This window comes from Phaethon lepturus, unplaced genomic scaffold (assembly GCF_000687285.1).
Source record: "Phaethon lepturus isolate BGI_N335 unplaced genomic scaffold, ASM68728v1 scaffold42491, whole genome shotgun sequence".
Lineage (NCBI taxonomy): Eukaryota > Metazoa > Chordata > Aves > Phaethontiformes > Phaethontidae > Phaethon > Phaethon lepturus.
The window spans coordinates 14,938-33,698 of NW_010517782.1; the positions used below are offsets into that span (position 1 = coordinate 14,938).

The following is an 18,761-nucleotide window of genomic DNA, read 5'->3' on the forward strand; positions in this document are numbered from 1 at the left end:
AGCCTAAGGAGAAAAAAGACCAAGATCCAGAATTCAAGGGTTCCTCATGCAGAAAATGAAATAATTTCAATATAAAAGTAATTCTTTTCATATAGTTTCTACTGAGATAGGTTTTTTTCAATTTTAAGTTATCTAACAGAACACATTTCTTTTTCTGCTTTTTCCCATGAAAGAAAGCTTTTAAATATAGCACATTTATGAAATATTCTTGCTGAAAATATTAAGACCATAGATAAAATACAGAAGCAAATAGTACCCTGACAAATGCAAATAATGGGCTTAAAAGGTATTCTGTAAATAATCAGGCACTTTGCTTTATATAACATTTTCAGTAAAGTAAAAATAATACTTTTTAGAAATTTTTTTTTACATAACTGCAAACTAGCTGAGTATGCACAATACACTTCTAGCACTGCATACTCCTAGGACTCAAATCCTAGCAGCTTTCATATGAACAGTACCTACTATAGTGATGAGTCACTTAGATTATTGTAGCAATATTATTTGGTATTTCATCCAAATAAATATATGTTTATAGGACTAGGCCCTTAGCTACGAGCAGTGTAACAATGCATGATGGAAGATAAATTTCTTGATTAATCATCTAATTCCAAATTGTTTGAGATATTATAGGATCTCGCTTGTAAAATCTAGCTTGCAGTTTGTTACTAGACAAATGCAGCATACAGCTATGTTCCACACAAAATTGCTTATGACTTTCATTAATGAGTTACTCCAGAGTTAAAAAGCACAAACCAGTTTTTCACTTTTGGGGGGGTGGGGAAAGCACCAAATGTGCTAAATAAGAGACAGCAAGGTCAGGCAGTAGTGCAGAATTTTTTAGGTCTTAGTCCTCTGCAGCTAGGCACTGCCAATATGGGAAAGCCATAGAAACACAGTGTCAGCAACGCTTATTTTATATTCCTAGTCTTTACAAACATGCAGTGGTGACATTTTGCCATGGAAATGCTCACAAGTGTGACTGTACACAGTAATCTGCTCTAGGATGGCATATGGTGCAGCCTGAACGGAATGCTTAGGTAGTCATTTCACTTTACCTCCTCTTTGGCACACAGGAATCTGTACGCGCATTCTCATGTTCCTATGCTGTTCAGATAGTCTTAATTGGCACAAGTGATTTAAATATGCCTATCTGTAGACACATGGCACATACATACTATACGGAAGAGAAATTTCCTGTAAAAAAGGCAATGCCCGAGTTACACAAGCTGCCCAGATAAGATATGTATTTCACTGGTACTTCACCGCTACAAAAACCATTAAAGTATAACACGCTCAGGCACCATGCCGTCAAATCAGAAACGCATAATGTGTAGGTGGCTAGATCATATGCATTTAATGCCACGATTCTCAGCTGGGAACATTAAAATCATATCTGTCAGTATTTTCCATGCTTAAAATGAAGATGTGCCTTCTGCAATCTAACTTTAAGTTGCAACAAGAAAATACCATGAATTAAACCAACGTCCAGTTCTGGTCAAGAGAAATTAATGGTTCTCTGAATTGTGAATACAGAAAGTCATTAAACAGTCAAATCTTCTGTTAGTTGTCACTCAGAAGCAAATACAAAGTAGTCCAATTTCAGGGGCCCTGTTAGGTTGGTGCAAACTGATAACTGAAAAAGGATTAAAAAGGATTAAAAAGAATGCGTTCTTCTGTTTTAAAAACAGGTCTGTTCAAATTTGGCAATACAAGCAAGCGCAATTGTTAAGAAAAAATTTGTCCCCTGAATCAAGCAGAAATTATGCTTAAGAGTACTACTTTTGTGATAAACTGTAACAGGCATTTTATCTCAAGTGAATCTACAGTGAAAATTCTGTTATAAAAACACATGAAATATATAAAAACTGTAAGGTGTCATTTGTATGTGCATGTAAATATTTACAAATAATATCCTATTTCTACTGTACAAAACAACTGTATATACTAAAGAGAAGAATGATTTGCAATTAGAACACATGCTCTGCTCTTCCAAGCTGCTCCATGAGAAGGACTTCTATATACACAAAGAATCTATTTTTCTCTAGAGACTCTGCAGAGAAGAGCCCTCCCTACATGGAATATCTTCCTGTTTCTGTCAAGTAGCACATCATAGACCGAACGGGCAAAAAGACGACCGCTTCCTGCAGCCAGCAAGTGCACCCCTTCCCATCTACGGTGTGGGCAAACCAGTGCCTATGCCAGTCAGCACGCTATGCCTGCAGAAATGAGCAGCAGCTTCCTAAACGCTTTACTTTCCCAGGTTCATCGGCATCTGCACAATATGTGCAACCATGACCTGCAATAGCAGGTTTCCTAAACAGACCGCTGCCAACAGCATCTTTGTTTCTGCATGTCATATGGGCTTTGGAGTGCAATGGTAGAAGTTAACCCAACCATGTATGGATCCCTCAAGTCATCAATGTGAGAACTCCTACTAACATTAAAGGGGCCAGATTTAAGCTACAACATGCTTTCTCCTACAGAAACACACTAATGTACATGAACAAAAATTTACAAAGGAGTTACAGCCTTGCATCTATCTTTTATACTTGATCCCAAGATAGAATTTTCACTTTGTCTTATCTAAGTATGATTAGTCCACTCTGTAGTATCTTCTGAAAAGTTGATTTGGTTCCTTTTTGCTGTATGCAAAAGGCGTAAGAAAGTAAGTAGTTATCTACAATACTAGCAGGCGTGTATTAAAGTAGAAATTACATAAAGGTACTGAACTCTAAGTATCTCCACAGAATTTGAAGTGAAAAACTCAACTGACTTAAGCAGAGCAAAGACAATGGAAGACTACAGAAAACATATGCATTACTATGCTCCCTGCAACATTACCAGAAACCTCAATAAGCATTCTATACTAGAACCATTACACTTGCAATACCTAAGGCAACAATCACTTTTTATCCTGCACAACCAGGTCTTAGGAAAAAGACGACCTGAACAATTATTTTGGTCAGACTGCTTATCTTCAGTATTGCATTACCTCTAATTTTCGGACATATGAATGAAAATTTCTGTAATGAATGATAAACTCCAGACAGTCACAAGAGATATATAATGTAATTAAAGCTATCTATTATTTTTTTTAGCATATTATATACCTCCAACCAATCTTAAAAGGAAATGCTTAGTATGAAAGGCAATAATTCTGTAAAAATTTGCCTTGGCTGGAATCTTACAGCGAAATTTATTTGTTCCATAGTCACTAACATTATTTTTAACTTCCTTTTTATGGAGGTTTTATCAGAAGAAATGTAATCTGACCAGAAGCCATTTTCCAAAAATAGCTAGTATCCCAAATTCCAATCTTTAGGGAAACCATAGAAAAGTGCAATCAAAGGCTGCAATGCTTTTAAGCAATATTAGCAGAATCTACTTAGAAGATTTAAAATTACTGTTCTGAATTACCATGTTCTACATCTCTTGTTAAAGATAATTAATCTTCATTCACTGCAAAAGGACTGTTGCACACTCATGAGTGAGCTATACCTGGACCCATGAGAAGCTTATCAAGAAAAAGGTAGTGGCCCAATCACCACTTTTCTAAATATATCTTCTATACAAAATATTTTCAAGGTATAATCCTTAGTTATTTGTACAGTACTCTATGATTTAAACAACAATATTCAGTAAAATAGTAAGTGTGTGAAACTGCAACACCACATGGAATGAGCACTCTGCCATTTTGCTAGTGTAATCAATATTAGGACCAGAAAAATTTTCTAACACGCAAGCAAAAATATTCCGTAGTTTTTGAATCTTGACTGTACACTTCATGATTTTGGCTATGATTTGCAGCACACTCGTAAGATACACAACTATCTTATGCACATTTCAGTAGCAGAATGGCACTTGGCTTGCTCTAATAGAAACAGCAGAGATGCAACTGACAGTTTTAAGAAAGACAATGTCCTTATTTGCATGCTGAAAATCTGGTTGTGTCCCCCTAATCCAGGCACATCCATTCATTGTGCAATCTGTCGATGGGTAAACAAATAGTGCAGGATTCATCTCAGTGGGATCTGGCCCTTTGGTCTAACCGAAGTCAATTCTAGGTCGATACTGAAGTACCATAGGATAAGACTAAAAACAAAAGCAAGAGAAAAACAACAACAAAAACAGACAAGAAAACATGAAGACATAATTCATAAACAAGACAAAGAAAATGCAATTAAAGATTGGTTTAACAATAGCCAGAGCTTATCCCTAAGACACACATATATGGCAATCAGTTTTATTTATATGAAATAACTCTATACATTTCAACAGTTAAATCCATACCTGTACTTGAAATCTACATTTAATCTTCAAGTCAGTTAGTAGTAGTTATTTGTCATTAATATAAAATTCCTGTATCTGCTTTTATATATTTCATGTTTTATATGTTTTACAACATATATACTTCGAGTGCTCAAACAACTCCTCATTTCTGTGTTGCTGTGTCTGAGGAAAAGCTATCTGGAAATTTTATACTTTCTAAAACAAAGTCCATTTATAGGTGATGTACTTTCTTTGATTTTCATATATACAGAGGTTCCATAGCTATACCAGTAGTCAGCACTAGTTAATTGGAGCCAAGCTACTCCGGTATTAAAAAGGAAAAAAATGAAAAAAAGATCAGGTCAAATTGCTGTCAGCTGAATAGCTGAGAGATGAGGGCTAACTTCTCCCCCAAATCCAAACTCCTCAACTTCAGATCTAGAAATACATTTTTATTAGTTCTTACTGGAAAAAAAAAAAGAAGGCGAATAACTGCTTGGATCCCTGAATTGGACAAAACTGTTGTGGAGTGAGAGGCAAGGGTAGATGTGTTGCCAGAAGGTGCATCTGGACACTTGTTGCTAAAAGTTCTGTTTCACTAAATGTCTTAATTTTTCAGTCTGTCAGCATTTCATTTAAATCTGATGTTTTCCTCAACTTTATTAGGATACTGGGCATTTTCTATAGCATAAAAACCAGTCTTATTGCCTCAGCAACAGTATGGGCTTAACTACCTCTTTGCCACAGGGCAGGGGAACATACCTAATTTAAGTCTTTTTTTAATTGCAAATTTGGAATTATAAGGAATTATTACAGAAGCTATCATTAAAAGCAGAAATATTTTACCGCATCCTTCAGACACAATACAGATGAACTTCAGTGACCAAAACAGAAAGATATAACTGCAGAGGCCTATACAGGTTAATAAACTTTCCATGCCATGGTAGTGAAATGATCACCAGAACTAAATGTGATCATACTTGCTGGGGTTTTACAAACTGTAGTGCAAAGAAATCAAAACATAACCCGAGAGCTATTCAACTGTAGCAGAAGCATTTAGGAGAGAAGACAGGGAGCACCATATGTAGTCTGCATGTGCAACGAACAAACATATATTTGTAGTATCATAAATTACTTGGTCTCTGATTTTTTTGCATAGGATATGACTATCATTATTTAAATGCTATTTCACATGTTTTTCATTTTGATTATAGAAATTGTATCTAAAAGTACTCATCTCTAACTGGAAGTGCACGCAGGCAGAGACAGAGCAGTCACCTCACTGACACTGCCACGTAAACCAGTGAGGCTCAGTGTTTTTGCAAACAAAAGTACAAACCAATTGTGCAGATAAAATGCACTATGCTGGAACAATTCTAATTATTGAAGTAGGCATGACTGCAGTACGTCACTCCCATCCATAGTGAGGAGCGGCCATCTATCATTAACTAATTTCTTGCTCAAGCAAAAATATTATTTCAAACTTCCAAAGTAACTTCTAGAATTTAGTTCAAATCCAAATTCCGAATGAGGAAACAGAAATATTGTTTTGTATAGGTATGAACCAGTTTGATCAATGAAATTTAGAAATCAACTTCAGTTTGCAGGTTCTGGAGGTTTTGGTCTGTTATATTCTAGAGATAAGGCATTATTCCATTTCTAATTTTAAAAGATGTGCAAGGAATACAGTATGAGAAAAAGCTAACATTTCTTCACTCCTCTAAAAAGGACATATCAGTTGCCATAAAGAGATGAAACCAATGTAGTCTCTTTTGATTCACATTCTGCCGTTTTGATCCCTTGTCAGGGACTGCCCAATGCTACTAGTTAGAAGGATGAGCTAGGAAGAGGTAGGTAATCCTTCCAGACCGATGCAGATATCGTCCTGCAGAACGATCTCTCTCTAACAAAAAGATAAATGGCCTAATGTAAAGTAAAAGAAACCCCTAAATCTTTTGAATGGATTCTATTTATTCATTCAATAAAGCTTTCTCTGAATGAACAAAAATGCCCAGGCCTTGTTCATAGAGTTTCAGCACTTTGTAGTGAGGAATGAGAAAAACTCCACAACTTGGATTACAGTTGAAGTGCTGACAGGACCTTAATGACTGTAGTATGTACAGTCGTGAGTGCCTCTTACCTGATAGAAAGTGCCATCCTGTGAGCAGACTTGCGAAGATGAGCAGTTCTGACACCGAAACTGCGAAGGAGATGATTTTCTGATCAGATAAGAGGCATCCACAGCTGGACATATACATTTACCATTTAATGTTGGGTGTTGTTTTTTTTTTAAATGTTCAAATGTAAAGCTTAAAATTAATTTACTTATTTAAAATGGGGAAGATTTCTCTAGTGAATAAATGGATATTTTCCTTTTACTACTCTACCTCTTGTAAGGTCCACGGGTGTGCCAGTAAAAAAATTCATGATGAATAGTACCAAAGACAGACATAATGGATTTACTTGATCTTCATCCAAAAGAAGAGATTGTTAATTAATTACCATTGCAACTTCTGTTTTCTAACAAGACCCAACACAGTTACAGAAAACAAAATCATAGAAGCCCAGATGTTACTGGATTTATTACCAGTACAATGTAATGTTTACAGGTTTTAGTTTGTCATCTTTGACTTCAGGGGAGTGATTTAAAACTACATAAAGGAAAAGATTAACACATACTTGACTATACTATGTGTATGTAAACACAACTTACAAATTTAATCAAGGGTTGTCACCTCTTATATTCACTTAGTGTCAAAAACTATAGTTCTGAGATTTTTAAAAAAATTTAACCAGTACAAATAATGTCCTTTTTGTCAAGATGCTAGTTAACTGTTGTTTCCAAACCAATGCAACTCCCCAAAGTCTCTTTGCAGGCAGGGGCGGCAGGATTAAATGCCATGAAAGAATTCCATTATCACTAAAGTTTTTGCCTCAACACTTACTTCCTAACAGTACAGCCAATGCTAACAAACATGTAAGATGGCAACCAAATACCCACTGGTTTCACGGCAGTATTGGAAAAAATACTACTTAAAACTCCCTTTTTGGTGCAATATTGGGGTGTCAGCAATCATCAAATTTCCGTGCAATATTACTTTCAAATTTAATGAATGCTTGCCCATATACATTAATTCCCCTGATTTCTATCAAAATCTATCCCTCCCCCCTCCCCTCTTTCAAATTAAGGTAAGAAACTTGTGAATTGTTAACCCTACAGTGTGCTTAATCCTCTGTCTGTGCCCCAGTGCTTTTTATTCTGAGTACTAGGAAACAAACAAAAAAAAAGGTACAGAAAGCTAGGAATTTTCTACAGATCGGTACATTAACATATGTTAAGTGCTTAACCTTAGCTGCACTCCAATATAGCCTCCACTCGTAGTGATAGACAACAAATCTGCATCTACTACAAAGCAATAAATAGTGAAGAAAAATCAACAGCCACACACAAACAAATGTATAAAAGAAAAGGGGATATGACTTCTAACAAAAAATTTTAAATATACGAGGCTTTATAAGGGCTACTAAATCAGACTGAATATCAGACCTGAAAGAAGTGTCTTTTAATAAGTTAGATATTGCAGTTCTAAAATATACACATGCAGCAAGGAAAACCCATTTAGCTGTTTTATCTGGATGTTCATGTTATACATGAGTATATGGGTGTAGTATTAACAGAAACATTAATAAAACAATTAGATTTTGCCAATAATTTTTCAGTGTCACTTTCAGTTTACTGACTGAATAAAACAGATTCTTAATAAAGAACTGCTGGATGCAGATTCCCCAACTATCCTAACTCAAAACGTCACTAAAAGCAAATTTGCGGAAACAGAACAAGTCTTTGGGTTTTCAGATACTTGACTTAGAGCAGAACTTGCATGTAAACGTTGTATACCCGCTATTTTTAAGTTGCAGAATCTACACAATATATGTGCCGCAGGGTTTCATTCATAGGGTTTAACATAAGAAATCCAGAAAACATGCAAAATGCATTTTTAAATAAGGGTTTTTTGAAGGGTCACAAAATATATTTTGGACCAAGCTGTGAAAGCATGTATACTCTGTATAATAAATATACCAAAACATCATTTATTAATAATCTAACAGTATTTACGTTTTCGCCTCTTAGTCTCCATCTTGTCATATAGATGAATTCCATGGTATGATCCTTCCCCATGATTTCTCCATTGCATAGTACATCCAGCTTAAAATACAACAGAACAAACAGTCAGACAAGGGGAAGCAAAAATTTTAATGTCTAAATGAACTCCTAAGTGAATCTCAGAGTTAATCCCTCAAGTCCTATCATTATACAATAATTCCATCAGACATGTAATCAAACCTGGATAAATAAAACCTGCTGACAATATGCTAGTATTCTGCTTTATTTTTTCACTTTTGTGTTTTCAATTAAGGTGTGAACAGAAGAACTCCTGCTAAACTAGTAGACAAACACTCCCTATATTTATCAATACTGCACAGAATCTGTTTGAAGAGAGAGCCTCATGCTATATTTTGAAGGCCTTCTGCTATGTCACCGCTTTTTCAAACATTAAGATACAAAACAGAAGTACTGTAATTTTCATTTAAAAAAAAGTTTGAAAATAACTATAAATTAGAAGAAAAATGCGCTTCTGAGTATACAAACATGATTCTTCAATAACTGAAGGCAAAAGAAAAAGTAATGATCTTACTGTGAAAAATAACTGGTTTAAACTGTATTATAGCATTTTACTTCTATCCCCCACTGAAAATGTATGACAACTCTTTCATTACTGTAGCCATAATGTTTTCTGGATTTTAGAGGGGAAAAAATGTCAAAATTTTAAAGTAAGCAGATACTATGTAACACAAGCCATTAAGGTGCCAAAGACAGATTAAATCAACATAAGTAGCAAAACCAAATGACATCAAAATGACTGGTCAGCATGTCATGATACTGTGGCAAACGCTTGCAATAACCTGTGCACCTAACCTAACTCAGCCCTACCTCTGACCAAAGCTGGGAGGCTGCCCTTTGTGCGAAAGGCAGCCTGCAGTTCGTGCAGTCATTGACTCCTGTAAGAGAACTGGCTGAAGAAATAGTCTGTGCTGAGGTCAAAATTCCTGTATCCTGGGCAGAGGGGAAGCAGAGGCAGGAGTCTCACACTTCCCAGCTCCACCCTGCATCACAACTTGTACCATGTTAGGAAATGGCCCCCAGTGAACAATCTTGGCCAAGATCAAATCACTCATGCAGCAAAGACCCTCTCCATCAAATTCCACCTAATTTTGCACCTAATGCAAAAAAAGTATCTGCATTTTGAAAGATTCAAATGGTATGGCTCCTCATTTCTTGATAATTACTGGATAGTTTCTTACATCTAAAGAAAATGAAGCTGCAAGAGTAATTGGGTGTATGCTAGTTGAACTCTCCTTTTCCCCAGTAGCTAGTAGCCCAAAACTGTATTAAGTGACTTTTTTATTAGCCACATGGAAAGGGAAAGCATTTATTTTTTACATAAAAATATCAAAACCTAATGTATCTGTTTCTTCACAGATAAGCAACCAACTGAAGTTACTAGAATTATATGAGTTCCTTGATTAGCAACTTTAGTCACTATGATAAAATGATCACCTCTCATTTAAGAACAGAGAATATAACTTGGAATTTTGCACAGTGCTTCCTGATTGGTCTAAAAAAATATTCCTCAGGTTCAAATATCATTAAATTTCATAAAAACCTAATATTTGGGAGGGAAATAAAAGTACAAGCATCATTCTTTCAAATGTACCTCATAAGAACTTGGAAGTTTTAATTTTAAGCTGAGAAACTTTTTGATAGTTCCCACGGTCACTCGAGTAGAACAGCGGATAAACTTCTTCATTAAACCCTGAAGAAACAGCAATAAAACAGAAAAAACATATTAGAAATTTTGGAACATGTAAGCAATCTTTAGTTCAAGAACAGCTGTAATTGATTTTTCAACCAGTAACCAATTTTACTACCCTCACTTCTAATTCATAATGGCACCATAAGTTCATTTTTCTTCACTTTTTTCCAACATTTACAAGATGACAAACAAGTTCATTTGACCCATCTCCGGTTCTAAAGAAATTTCCAAAAGATACATAAGGGAGGAAAGAAAAAAGCTAAAAACAACCACCCACCAAAACCCCCAGAAGAACTTAAATAATCTAAGTGGCTGTGTTATTAACACTGGGGGTCAAACAGATGTTACATTTCTCAGAATTTCTTCAGTCCTTGAGAGAAAAAGGAAGTCAAAACACCCTTAGATAATCTTGTAAACTACAGGGAAGCTACAAACCTGAGACGTGATCTATTATCACCGATCCTGTGATCCAGAACCTAGTAGTTTTGATTCAACAGGAAAGCTGGAAATCTGAGACTCTTACACAGTGATGGAGATACAGATTTCTTACTGTATATAGCGTAAGCAGTCAGTGATAACTGATTGCTGAATCAAAACTTTCTCACCGTGTAAGAACTTCCAAAATTATACATGCAACATAGGACACAGAAAGTATAAGTAGTGTTTTATTAGACACATTTTTAATATTTTTTAAATTCTTGCCTTTGTAATTTAATAAAACATTACTAAAATCTAAGAGGATTTCCAAACACTGTCTTCTAGACTCAACACCATTAGGTAATCTTTCCTTTAGTAATAGAAAACAAATATCCCTAATTCTTAAAACAGCAGTTAGCAGGTATTGCTTTACATGTTTTACAGATGGAAGTGACCTGCCCAAGGCCACAGACAACACGTCAGTGTCAGAATCAGGTTTACAGCTCAGAAAATCTGGATTCCAGTCATTCAGTGCACAGCATATCTGAAAAGCAGCTTCACGCTGGCATGGTTAAGATAGCAACGCTGAAAGCGTAAGGCAGCTCACCTACAGCTAGCTTTTTAAGTACCTCTGTGGTATGCTGTAATCCGTTGTGTAATGCCGTTATATACCATCAAGGCTGTAGACTACAAAATTATAATCCATTAAAAAAAAAAAAACCAAACAAAAAACACTGTCACAGATAGATTTCTATATGGAATTGTATTTTTTACAAAATTCCAAGATGCATTGAAATTTGTCAAACAAAAGGACTAAATAAGTGTGGAAGTGGAGACAGGTCACCACATTAAAATTTATTGTTAATGGTTATAAAATGATTTTGTTCCTGTAAGAAGCTATTGTGCCAACAATAACAACAGAATAGATTATCTTTTCTACTCACTTTGACTACATTATCTCCTGACTGCCCATTGTTGCGTAAACAGTCGAGGCAGATAGCAATCTGCGGGTCACTCCTGTGATAGTCTTTATCTTCTTCATTTTCATCACACTCCTCATCTACTTTGGGTTTATCAGCTTTTGGGCTTTCATCTGTAAAATATGAAGATCATACTATTTAAGTGCAAGACAATCAGAAGTCACAGTAGCAACAAACACATATTTAAAGTAATACTTCATTTTCAAAAGCACATTTTTTCTTCAAATTAACTTTATATAATTTTAATTCAGTACATTCTTAAACTGATCAATTTACAAATCTCCGAAAACAAAGTTTTACTATTAAAATTTTAATGTAATATGCAAACAATAGATTTTTATGTGACAGAAAATAATTAGGCTGATGGACTACTAATGGTTATGGCTGTCTAGTTCCGTTTGTGTCCCATGATTAAACCCTTGCAACTGCACATGCTCAAGATCACTCAACCACGTACACCTACTCTATGGTGTGGCAGTTCACTGCCAAAAATACTGCTTTTAAATAAACCATGTTTATTTATCTATTTAAATAAACTAATCCCAACACTTGTATATCAAAGTAACATGGGCAATCAATTCATATTGACTGACTGCTGCAACAACCAAACGGAGACAAGTTCCTGAAACGTTATCATGAAGTAAATCAAGGGAAGATGAAACTTAACTTTCATCCACTTTTGACCTGGTCTAAGTAATGTCATTGTAAAAACTCCACATTTCTCTCTCCAGAAGGATTTTATTGCTAAATAGCCATACACTTATTTATTTCCCTTGAAAAACAAAAAATATAAAAAAAGAGGAATGGTCCTCATATTTTTTGGCAGAGCACATATATCCTATGTAATCACATATACCATGCTATCTCTTTTCACTGATGCTGTTACATGTTCTGTTGATTCCTGGTTTAAAAATCTAACTCTGGAAAAAGTACCATCTCCCACAGTTTTCAAAGGTTTAGCAGAGTTGAAGACTCAAATGCTAAGACTAGCAAGGACACCTAGATAAGGCTGCAATGTGTGTAAATAATAACCATACAATGAACCATAAAATGGAGTAATTTTTACAGATTTGGAATACATTATACAATAACCCTATATATACATCTGCTTTTTTCCTGTATCCCCAACTTATTTATTTTGATTTAAAACAAAGGCTGCTCTCTGTTGGAATAAAACATTATCACAAGTAATTTGAATAAGCTACTTTTGCATTTCCTGAAAAACTTTCAGGTCAAATGCTGCTGTTTTCCTACACTTACCACAAACTTTTGAAGACATTTCTACACTTTAGTTAAGACGAGAAGATAGAATGAAAACTTTAACAAATATCAAGCTATGCCTGAGTCTCTAGACCCAGTAATTTCATTCATTTTTCATATTCAAGATGAGTTTCATTACATTCACTACTACATTCACTACTTTTCTTTCTTACAATTTTGAAGTAATTTATAATTATAGAAGACTTGTCCACAAGTCTACACTAGCTATTGACACATTTAGTTGAATGTGTATCATACATGCATTTTGTTCCTATCATCTTGCTATGAACAGAACTTACAGCATCAAACTACAGATTATTTTCTTTCTTTTTGTGAAACGCCAGGAAGCAAACTCTCTTAATCAAGCAGGCGCAGTCTACCTGTCACAGGCATTTGTCTGAGGAGTCTGCCTAGGATTCACAGATTCTTCAGCAATGCAAATGCATTCACAACTTTCAACAGTTATCACTGCTGTGTAATGGAGGAAGATTTAGTTATGCAGTTTGAAAAGTCTTGAAAGGCAAATCAACTACAGAACGAGGGAAATTAGCAAATTTCCAATCATAAAATCATTCCAGAGACAGGTACACACGCAACAAAGGTCGTATCTTTCAAGAAATCCTGATAGAAATTCAAATGCTCCTCCATGTAAATGTCAACAGAATATTTACTAAAAAATCCTTGTAGATATTAGAATGAATGATATTTGTACAGGCAGCCTCCAGAAATCAATGTGATGGCCCATTAGAGGCATATTATTAAAGTTCAATATGATACAAGTTAAAAAATAAAAAAAATTTAATGTCACCAAAAGGGACTTGGTGTTCTCCAAGTCAAAAGCATTAAGACAACAACAGAAAACAGGAAAAACAAACCAACACCCCACCCAGCTCCACCCCTCTTTCTTTAAGGCATAAATTGGTGTCTCATTTTTTTCCTCCCATCTTTCTTGCAAACCTTGGAAATTGTCTACTTTCTGCACTTTTCTCAGGCATTCAACATAAAACTGATCACCTGGGAGTGAGTCAATGTAGAGCTGTTTGCCCTCTTCCTTCTCCAGTTCAGGCTGGAGAGGACCAATTGCCCAAGATTGTTTTCTCTGTACCACAGTACGTTTCCTATCATCATCCATCAATTCTCTCCCGTAACCGCTCTCCTAGCGGAGTCACCAATACTGGAGATATGCTTTTTTGTTTGGTTTTTAACTCCGATATGTGAAAATTGTAAGACCTGAGATTTTTTTTTACAGATCTTAGATGCTAAGGTTGGGAACTCTGTTGTGACCTGTGGTGCAGGACATAACTGACAGGCTCTTTTAAACTAGACTGACTGTGATTGCCAGGCATGGTATTGCCAACTGAAACAGTCCCTTCTTACTGAAACTATCCTCACCAAATAATTTATTCTCAGGCAAGATTCTAAATGCTTGTTTATGGCAGAAAATAGTTTAAATGCTCATAATCTGTCTCAATGAGTTATCACGACTTTCAAATGGTTTGTAGAGCCAAATTTCTACAGGCCAAGAATACAGCCACTAACAGAGCTGGATACATCTGTAGCTACTTAAAAGTGTATTTTGAGGGTTAAGAGCCTTCCTCTGATTCACAAAACAATCCAATCACCCATTACACTTAGTAACTGATCTCCATTAGGTTTACCATTAAATTACGGGAGGAAGGTAAGAACCAGAAATTAAATTGGTTACAAGTCAGTCAAATTCTACAAATTTGCAAATTATATGGTATTTTTTCCTATGTATATAGCAGAAAATAATCTTCGAAACAGTCAACAAATGTCTGAATTTAATAAAAATATTTTATATGTATTTTTAAAACTGAATAGGTATACACTACACAGTATGTTGTAGTAAACTAACACAATTTCATCTAAACTGTCCTGCAGTTATTCATTTAATTATATAAAGAGAAAAGAACCTCATCCCTTATAATGGATGCCAAATGTAAATCAACAAAACTACTGAGAAAGAAAATGAAATGTTATGAAGTTGAAAAGAAGATATTATAAACAATTGAGTGCAGAGGAGTATTGCAAAATGTTTACTTGACAGTCATCCTTTACTAAAAATGGCTATTTCTTTAGCTTAGCAGAGCCTTTCAAAAATTCTTAAGAATGCCCAAATCAAATAGGCTATGGTATCAAAATCTGGATGTCAAATTAAAGGGGCATAAAAACAGTTGTATGTAGTCCTCACTTAGCACCTCAATACTGAGCTCTGAAAGTTCATGGGTCAACTAAAAAAAAAAAGAGAAAAAAGAAAAAGCACTTTGGAATCTATATAAAACAATTGTTTTAGCATGTGTGGAAAACTGTTTTACTACTTGTCATAACTAATTCTTGACAACCTCCTACTTAACAGCTGGTCAAATTCAGCAACAGAAAATAATCTGTAAAAAGCTGAAGTAGTTCTGCTGTATAATAAAATTAAGAATTCAAGTGGAAAATCACATGAGTGTTGACAGTGGCAAGTTAGGGAAATGCAAATAAAAATAACGGTAAAACAGCCAGTGTTTGTAAAACAACTGGTTGACAGATAAGCAGCAGTACACGAAGGCCCAGACTACATTTATGAGTTTCTGCGGTATCTTTGAATTCAGTAAAAACAATGGATATGCATATGGACATGCATAAGTGTCTGAAGACATAGGGCTTAATGAGCAGTTATTTAACATACAGATGAGAGAGGGAAAAAAAAAAATCATCACCTTGTCCATTTTCTTGAGGTTTGTTTTTCTTCCAAAATTCGATCTCTCGCTGCAGTTCCTCTAGTTAACATCAAAGAACAGTAATGTGAATTTTTAAATCAATATTACGTGTATATAATTAGAAATAGTCATATTGCCTCTATCCACACCAACAGGTACCCAAAACCAAATGAGAAACTTACGTTCTCGAAGTCCAGGCACCAGCTTAAATATAATTTCCTCTAAGGTGTTATCCAGCCTTTCAGAGGGAAAAAAAATATTTAACATTAAGTACTAACTAGGATTTTAAATATTTTTAGCCTTTAAATAACAAAAACTTTTGAATAGTACAATAAATTCCGTATTTGTGGTAAACAATGCATCCTCCAAAACCCAATTGATTTTAGCTTGAGAGACAATATGCATTAAAACTTTTCAACCACCTCTCGAATGGATTTCTTTCAGAAAAAAACAAGGAACTTATTTTTCAATGTATAGAGACAAAAAAGAAGCAAAAGAGAAAAAAAATTATGCTCTAACATTTTCATTGTTTTCATTTGTGTTACATGCAAACAGTTGTGTTACTAAAAGGAACAAACTGGAAAAGCAGTATCCAATTTTAAGGTCCAGTAGTAAGCATGAATCCATTATCATACTAAGTGTTCAAGTGCTTTGGTAATAAGGCTGTTATGAAAAACTGAACAGACTATTCCCTACCCATTACAACACAGACAAACCAGTCTTGGCAGGATGAAGAAAACCACAGAGCACCCATGCTGCTCTGGCTAGACAGTTCTCAGTACCCAACATAATTCATTTAAACTACTTAAATCTGCCATGAGTTTGTCTACCACGTGACGGTATGCAGCACAGACATGTCCTCTGATATCCTAACATTAGTGCCAAACATAGCTATTACAGTCCCTTCCAGAGGACACGGCACATTTGCCTTTGTTGAAGCTAAAATATTTTTCTTCCCTTTTCTCTGGATTTTACCTACTCCCCTATCCTTTTAATTTACCATCCGCTTTCTAGTTCCACTTCCTCTCCCTGTCTCACTTATCCTTTGGTTTCCTCCATCTCTCATTCCGTTTCCTTTTCCTTTCTCTCCTCTGCCCTCTACATCATCTCCTGTGAACAGGAACTCCCACTATCCACAGCCTAAACAAAAACCCACAAGAAAACAAAGTACTAGAGTAATATGGCCAGAGAAATTAAGTACCTTGAGATTCAGTCAGAAGCTATAACACAATAATTGCCTTTGATATATCTTTAATTGCCTTAATTTTTCATCTCTATAATGATATATATATATTTGGTGTATACATGTATCTCATATACTTGCATACATACATGTTATTAATAACACATTACAGGCCTGTTACAAAATATATGACTGTTCTCCATCTTTTGTTCAGTAGCAGCAGCGAAGTAGGAAGAAGACTGAATGATCTTGTTGAGGATGATGTTGACTGAATGATGTTGAGGAATGCCTAAAAGCCATCTTAATAGGTAACAATTATCTTCTTATAATAAATATATGAGCATTCCATGTTCTCTTTTTTACTGAATTGGTGTTTGCAATTGAAAGTTTTAATCAGACCTATTAGCCAACCATCTTGTTCTGAGGCTAGTTCCCTGTGTTATCTGTCAGCTTATGGAGACAGTTATACCATAAGAATATTCACGTTTAAGCTACAACCATGATCCATTTTTAATTGCTTCTTCTTATAAGGACAAAAAAAAAAAAAAAAAATCTTCAGCAAGTGAAACAGATGTCCCCTAAAAGAAAGAAGCATAGAGAGTACTTTCTCACAGATAAGAAGGAAACCAAAATCATGGGGTGGCTGAGCACTTAGCTTCTACTAGATGACAGTATAGGTCTGCCTTTCCAAATGGTTTGTTATCTCTTCTAGCCTCTCCTATAAATACCTAATGCAACTAGATGGTACTGCTTTCTATGAAGTTCCCACAGCGGAGCACTGGGAACTTGGGAACCCGTCTTGGAAATGGAATGAATTTCACATTGTAAGATACTATTATACTATTGTATAATACATGCTGCTTTTTCTACATTTATTTTTGAAAATTCCCACTTAGCACTCTCTAATTCTTCAACGGCCCAAAACAAAAGTCACTGGTAATGCTAACATAGCAAGAAAAACAGTATACTTGGCAAATTTATGATGTTAGCAACAAGAACTGGCTTCATACTCTAGTCAATGACTTTATTTTCTTTCAAAAACTAAACAAAAAGATCTATTTCATCCTTATGAAGCATAAATACCAATCAATACTTTAAAAAATGCAGAAAAATAACACTGATCTTTAAGTACAGGGAAACTAAACAAATTATAGGGAAAAAAATAGGAAATTATAAAAATATTCTCAATTTCAGATGTATCTTACAGTGTTCCTATTATCCATGCTTGTGAGCTCTCTAACGAAGATTTGAATTTCTGTGTCTGGCATCAAACCCATTCCAAAAATGAAACTACTTGACCTAACTCCAAAGTTGGTCTCAGTCATTTAATATGATACTTCTTGATAACGCTGAAACAAGAACATTAACACAATATGGAGCTCTGAGCAACCTGATCTAGTTGAAGACATCCCTGGTCATTGCAGTGGGTTTGGACTAGATGACCTCTAAAGGTCCCTTCCAACCCAAACTATTCTATGAGTCTATGATCCTATGATTTTAGGCACACCTCTTTCTACCCTCACATCTTCCAACCTCCAAACCAGAACATATAGAAAGGAGAACCAAGCATTTACATCAGTTTCATATAGTTTCTTTTTTCACCTCTTCTATAATATTCAATGAGTTATAAGATCAAAGTTACTCTCTGATAATTGCTAAGTATCTGAAGTGAAGCAAAGAAAGACTATCACTCAGGAAAACTTGCATCCAAAGCAGCATTCTACCAAGAAAAAAAGAAGCCTGCCTTCATGGTATAACCAGCGCAGACCCTATTGAATACTGATGGTGCCGAATTCTGCTAAATCAGCAAAGGGAATTCTAGAATTTAACACTCTTCCCCAGATTTTCATTTTAGAGCTCAGTGTTGAATTTTAGACTTAGGCTTATAGTTTCAACAGACCCTTAGAGCTGCCAAGTAAAAGATAAAGCTAAAAAGCTCACACAATTATAAAGTTTATTCAGAATTGAGTTTGTAAAGTAGTTTTTAAAGTTTATCTCAAAGATCTGCTAAAAATACGATCTAGAGTGTTCAGCACCATTTCTCAGAAAA

At 35.1% G+C, this 18,761-nt stretch overlaps 1 protein-coding gene across 2 annotated transcripts in view; it reads right to left on the reverse strand.

Moving 5' to 3' along the window:
- Window positions 1–3,224: 3,224 nt before the first annotated feature.
- PCGF5 (polycomb group ring finger 5) overlaps window positions 3,225–18,761 on the reverse strand; it is a 28,625-nt gene continuing 13,088 nt past the window's right edge. Inside the window, exons 3-9 of one of the 2 annotated variants that reach the window (XM_010296489.1) lie at window positions 15,711–15,766; window positions 15,529–15,588; window positions 11,510–11,658; window positions 10,050–10,148; window positions 8,390–8,479; window positions 6,413–6,472; window positions 3,225–4,095 (exon numbers count right to left, since the gene is read on the reverse strand). In XM_010296489.1, the coding sequence (XP_010294791.1) occupies window positions 4,048–4,095; window positions 6,413–6,472; window positions 8,390–8,479; window positions 10,050–10,148; window positions 11,510–11,658; window positions 15,529–15,588; window positions 15,711–15,766 (562 nt within the window). In that variant the 3' untranslated portion in view covers window positions 3,225–4,047. The remainder of the gene's footprint in view (window positions 4,096–6,412; window positions 6,473–8,389; window positions 8,480–10,049; window positions 10,149–11,509; window positions 11,659–15,528; window positions 15,589–15,710; window positions 15,767–18,761) is intronic. The other variant, XM_010296490.1, reaches the window with a different exon arrangement.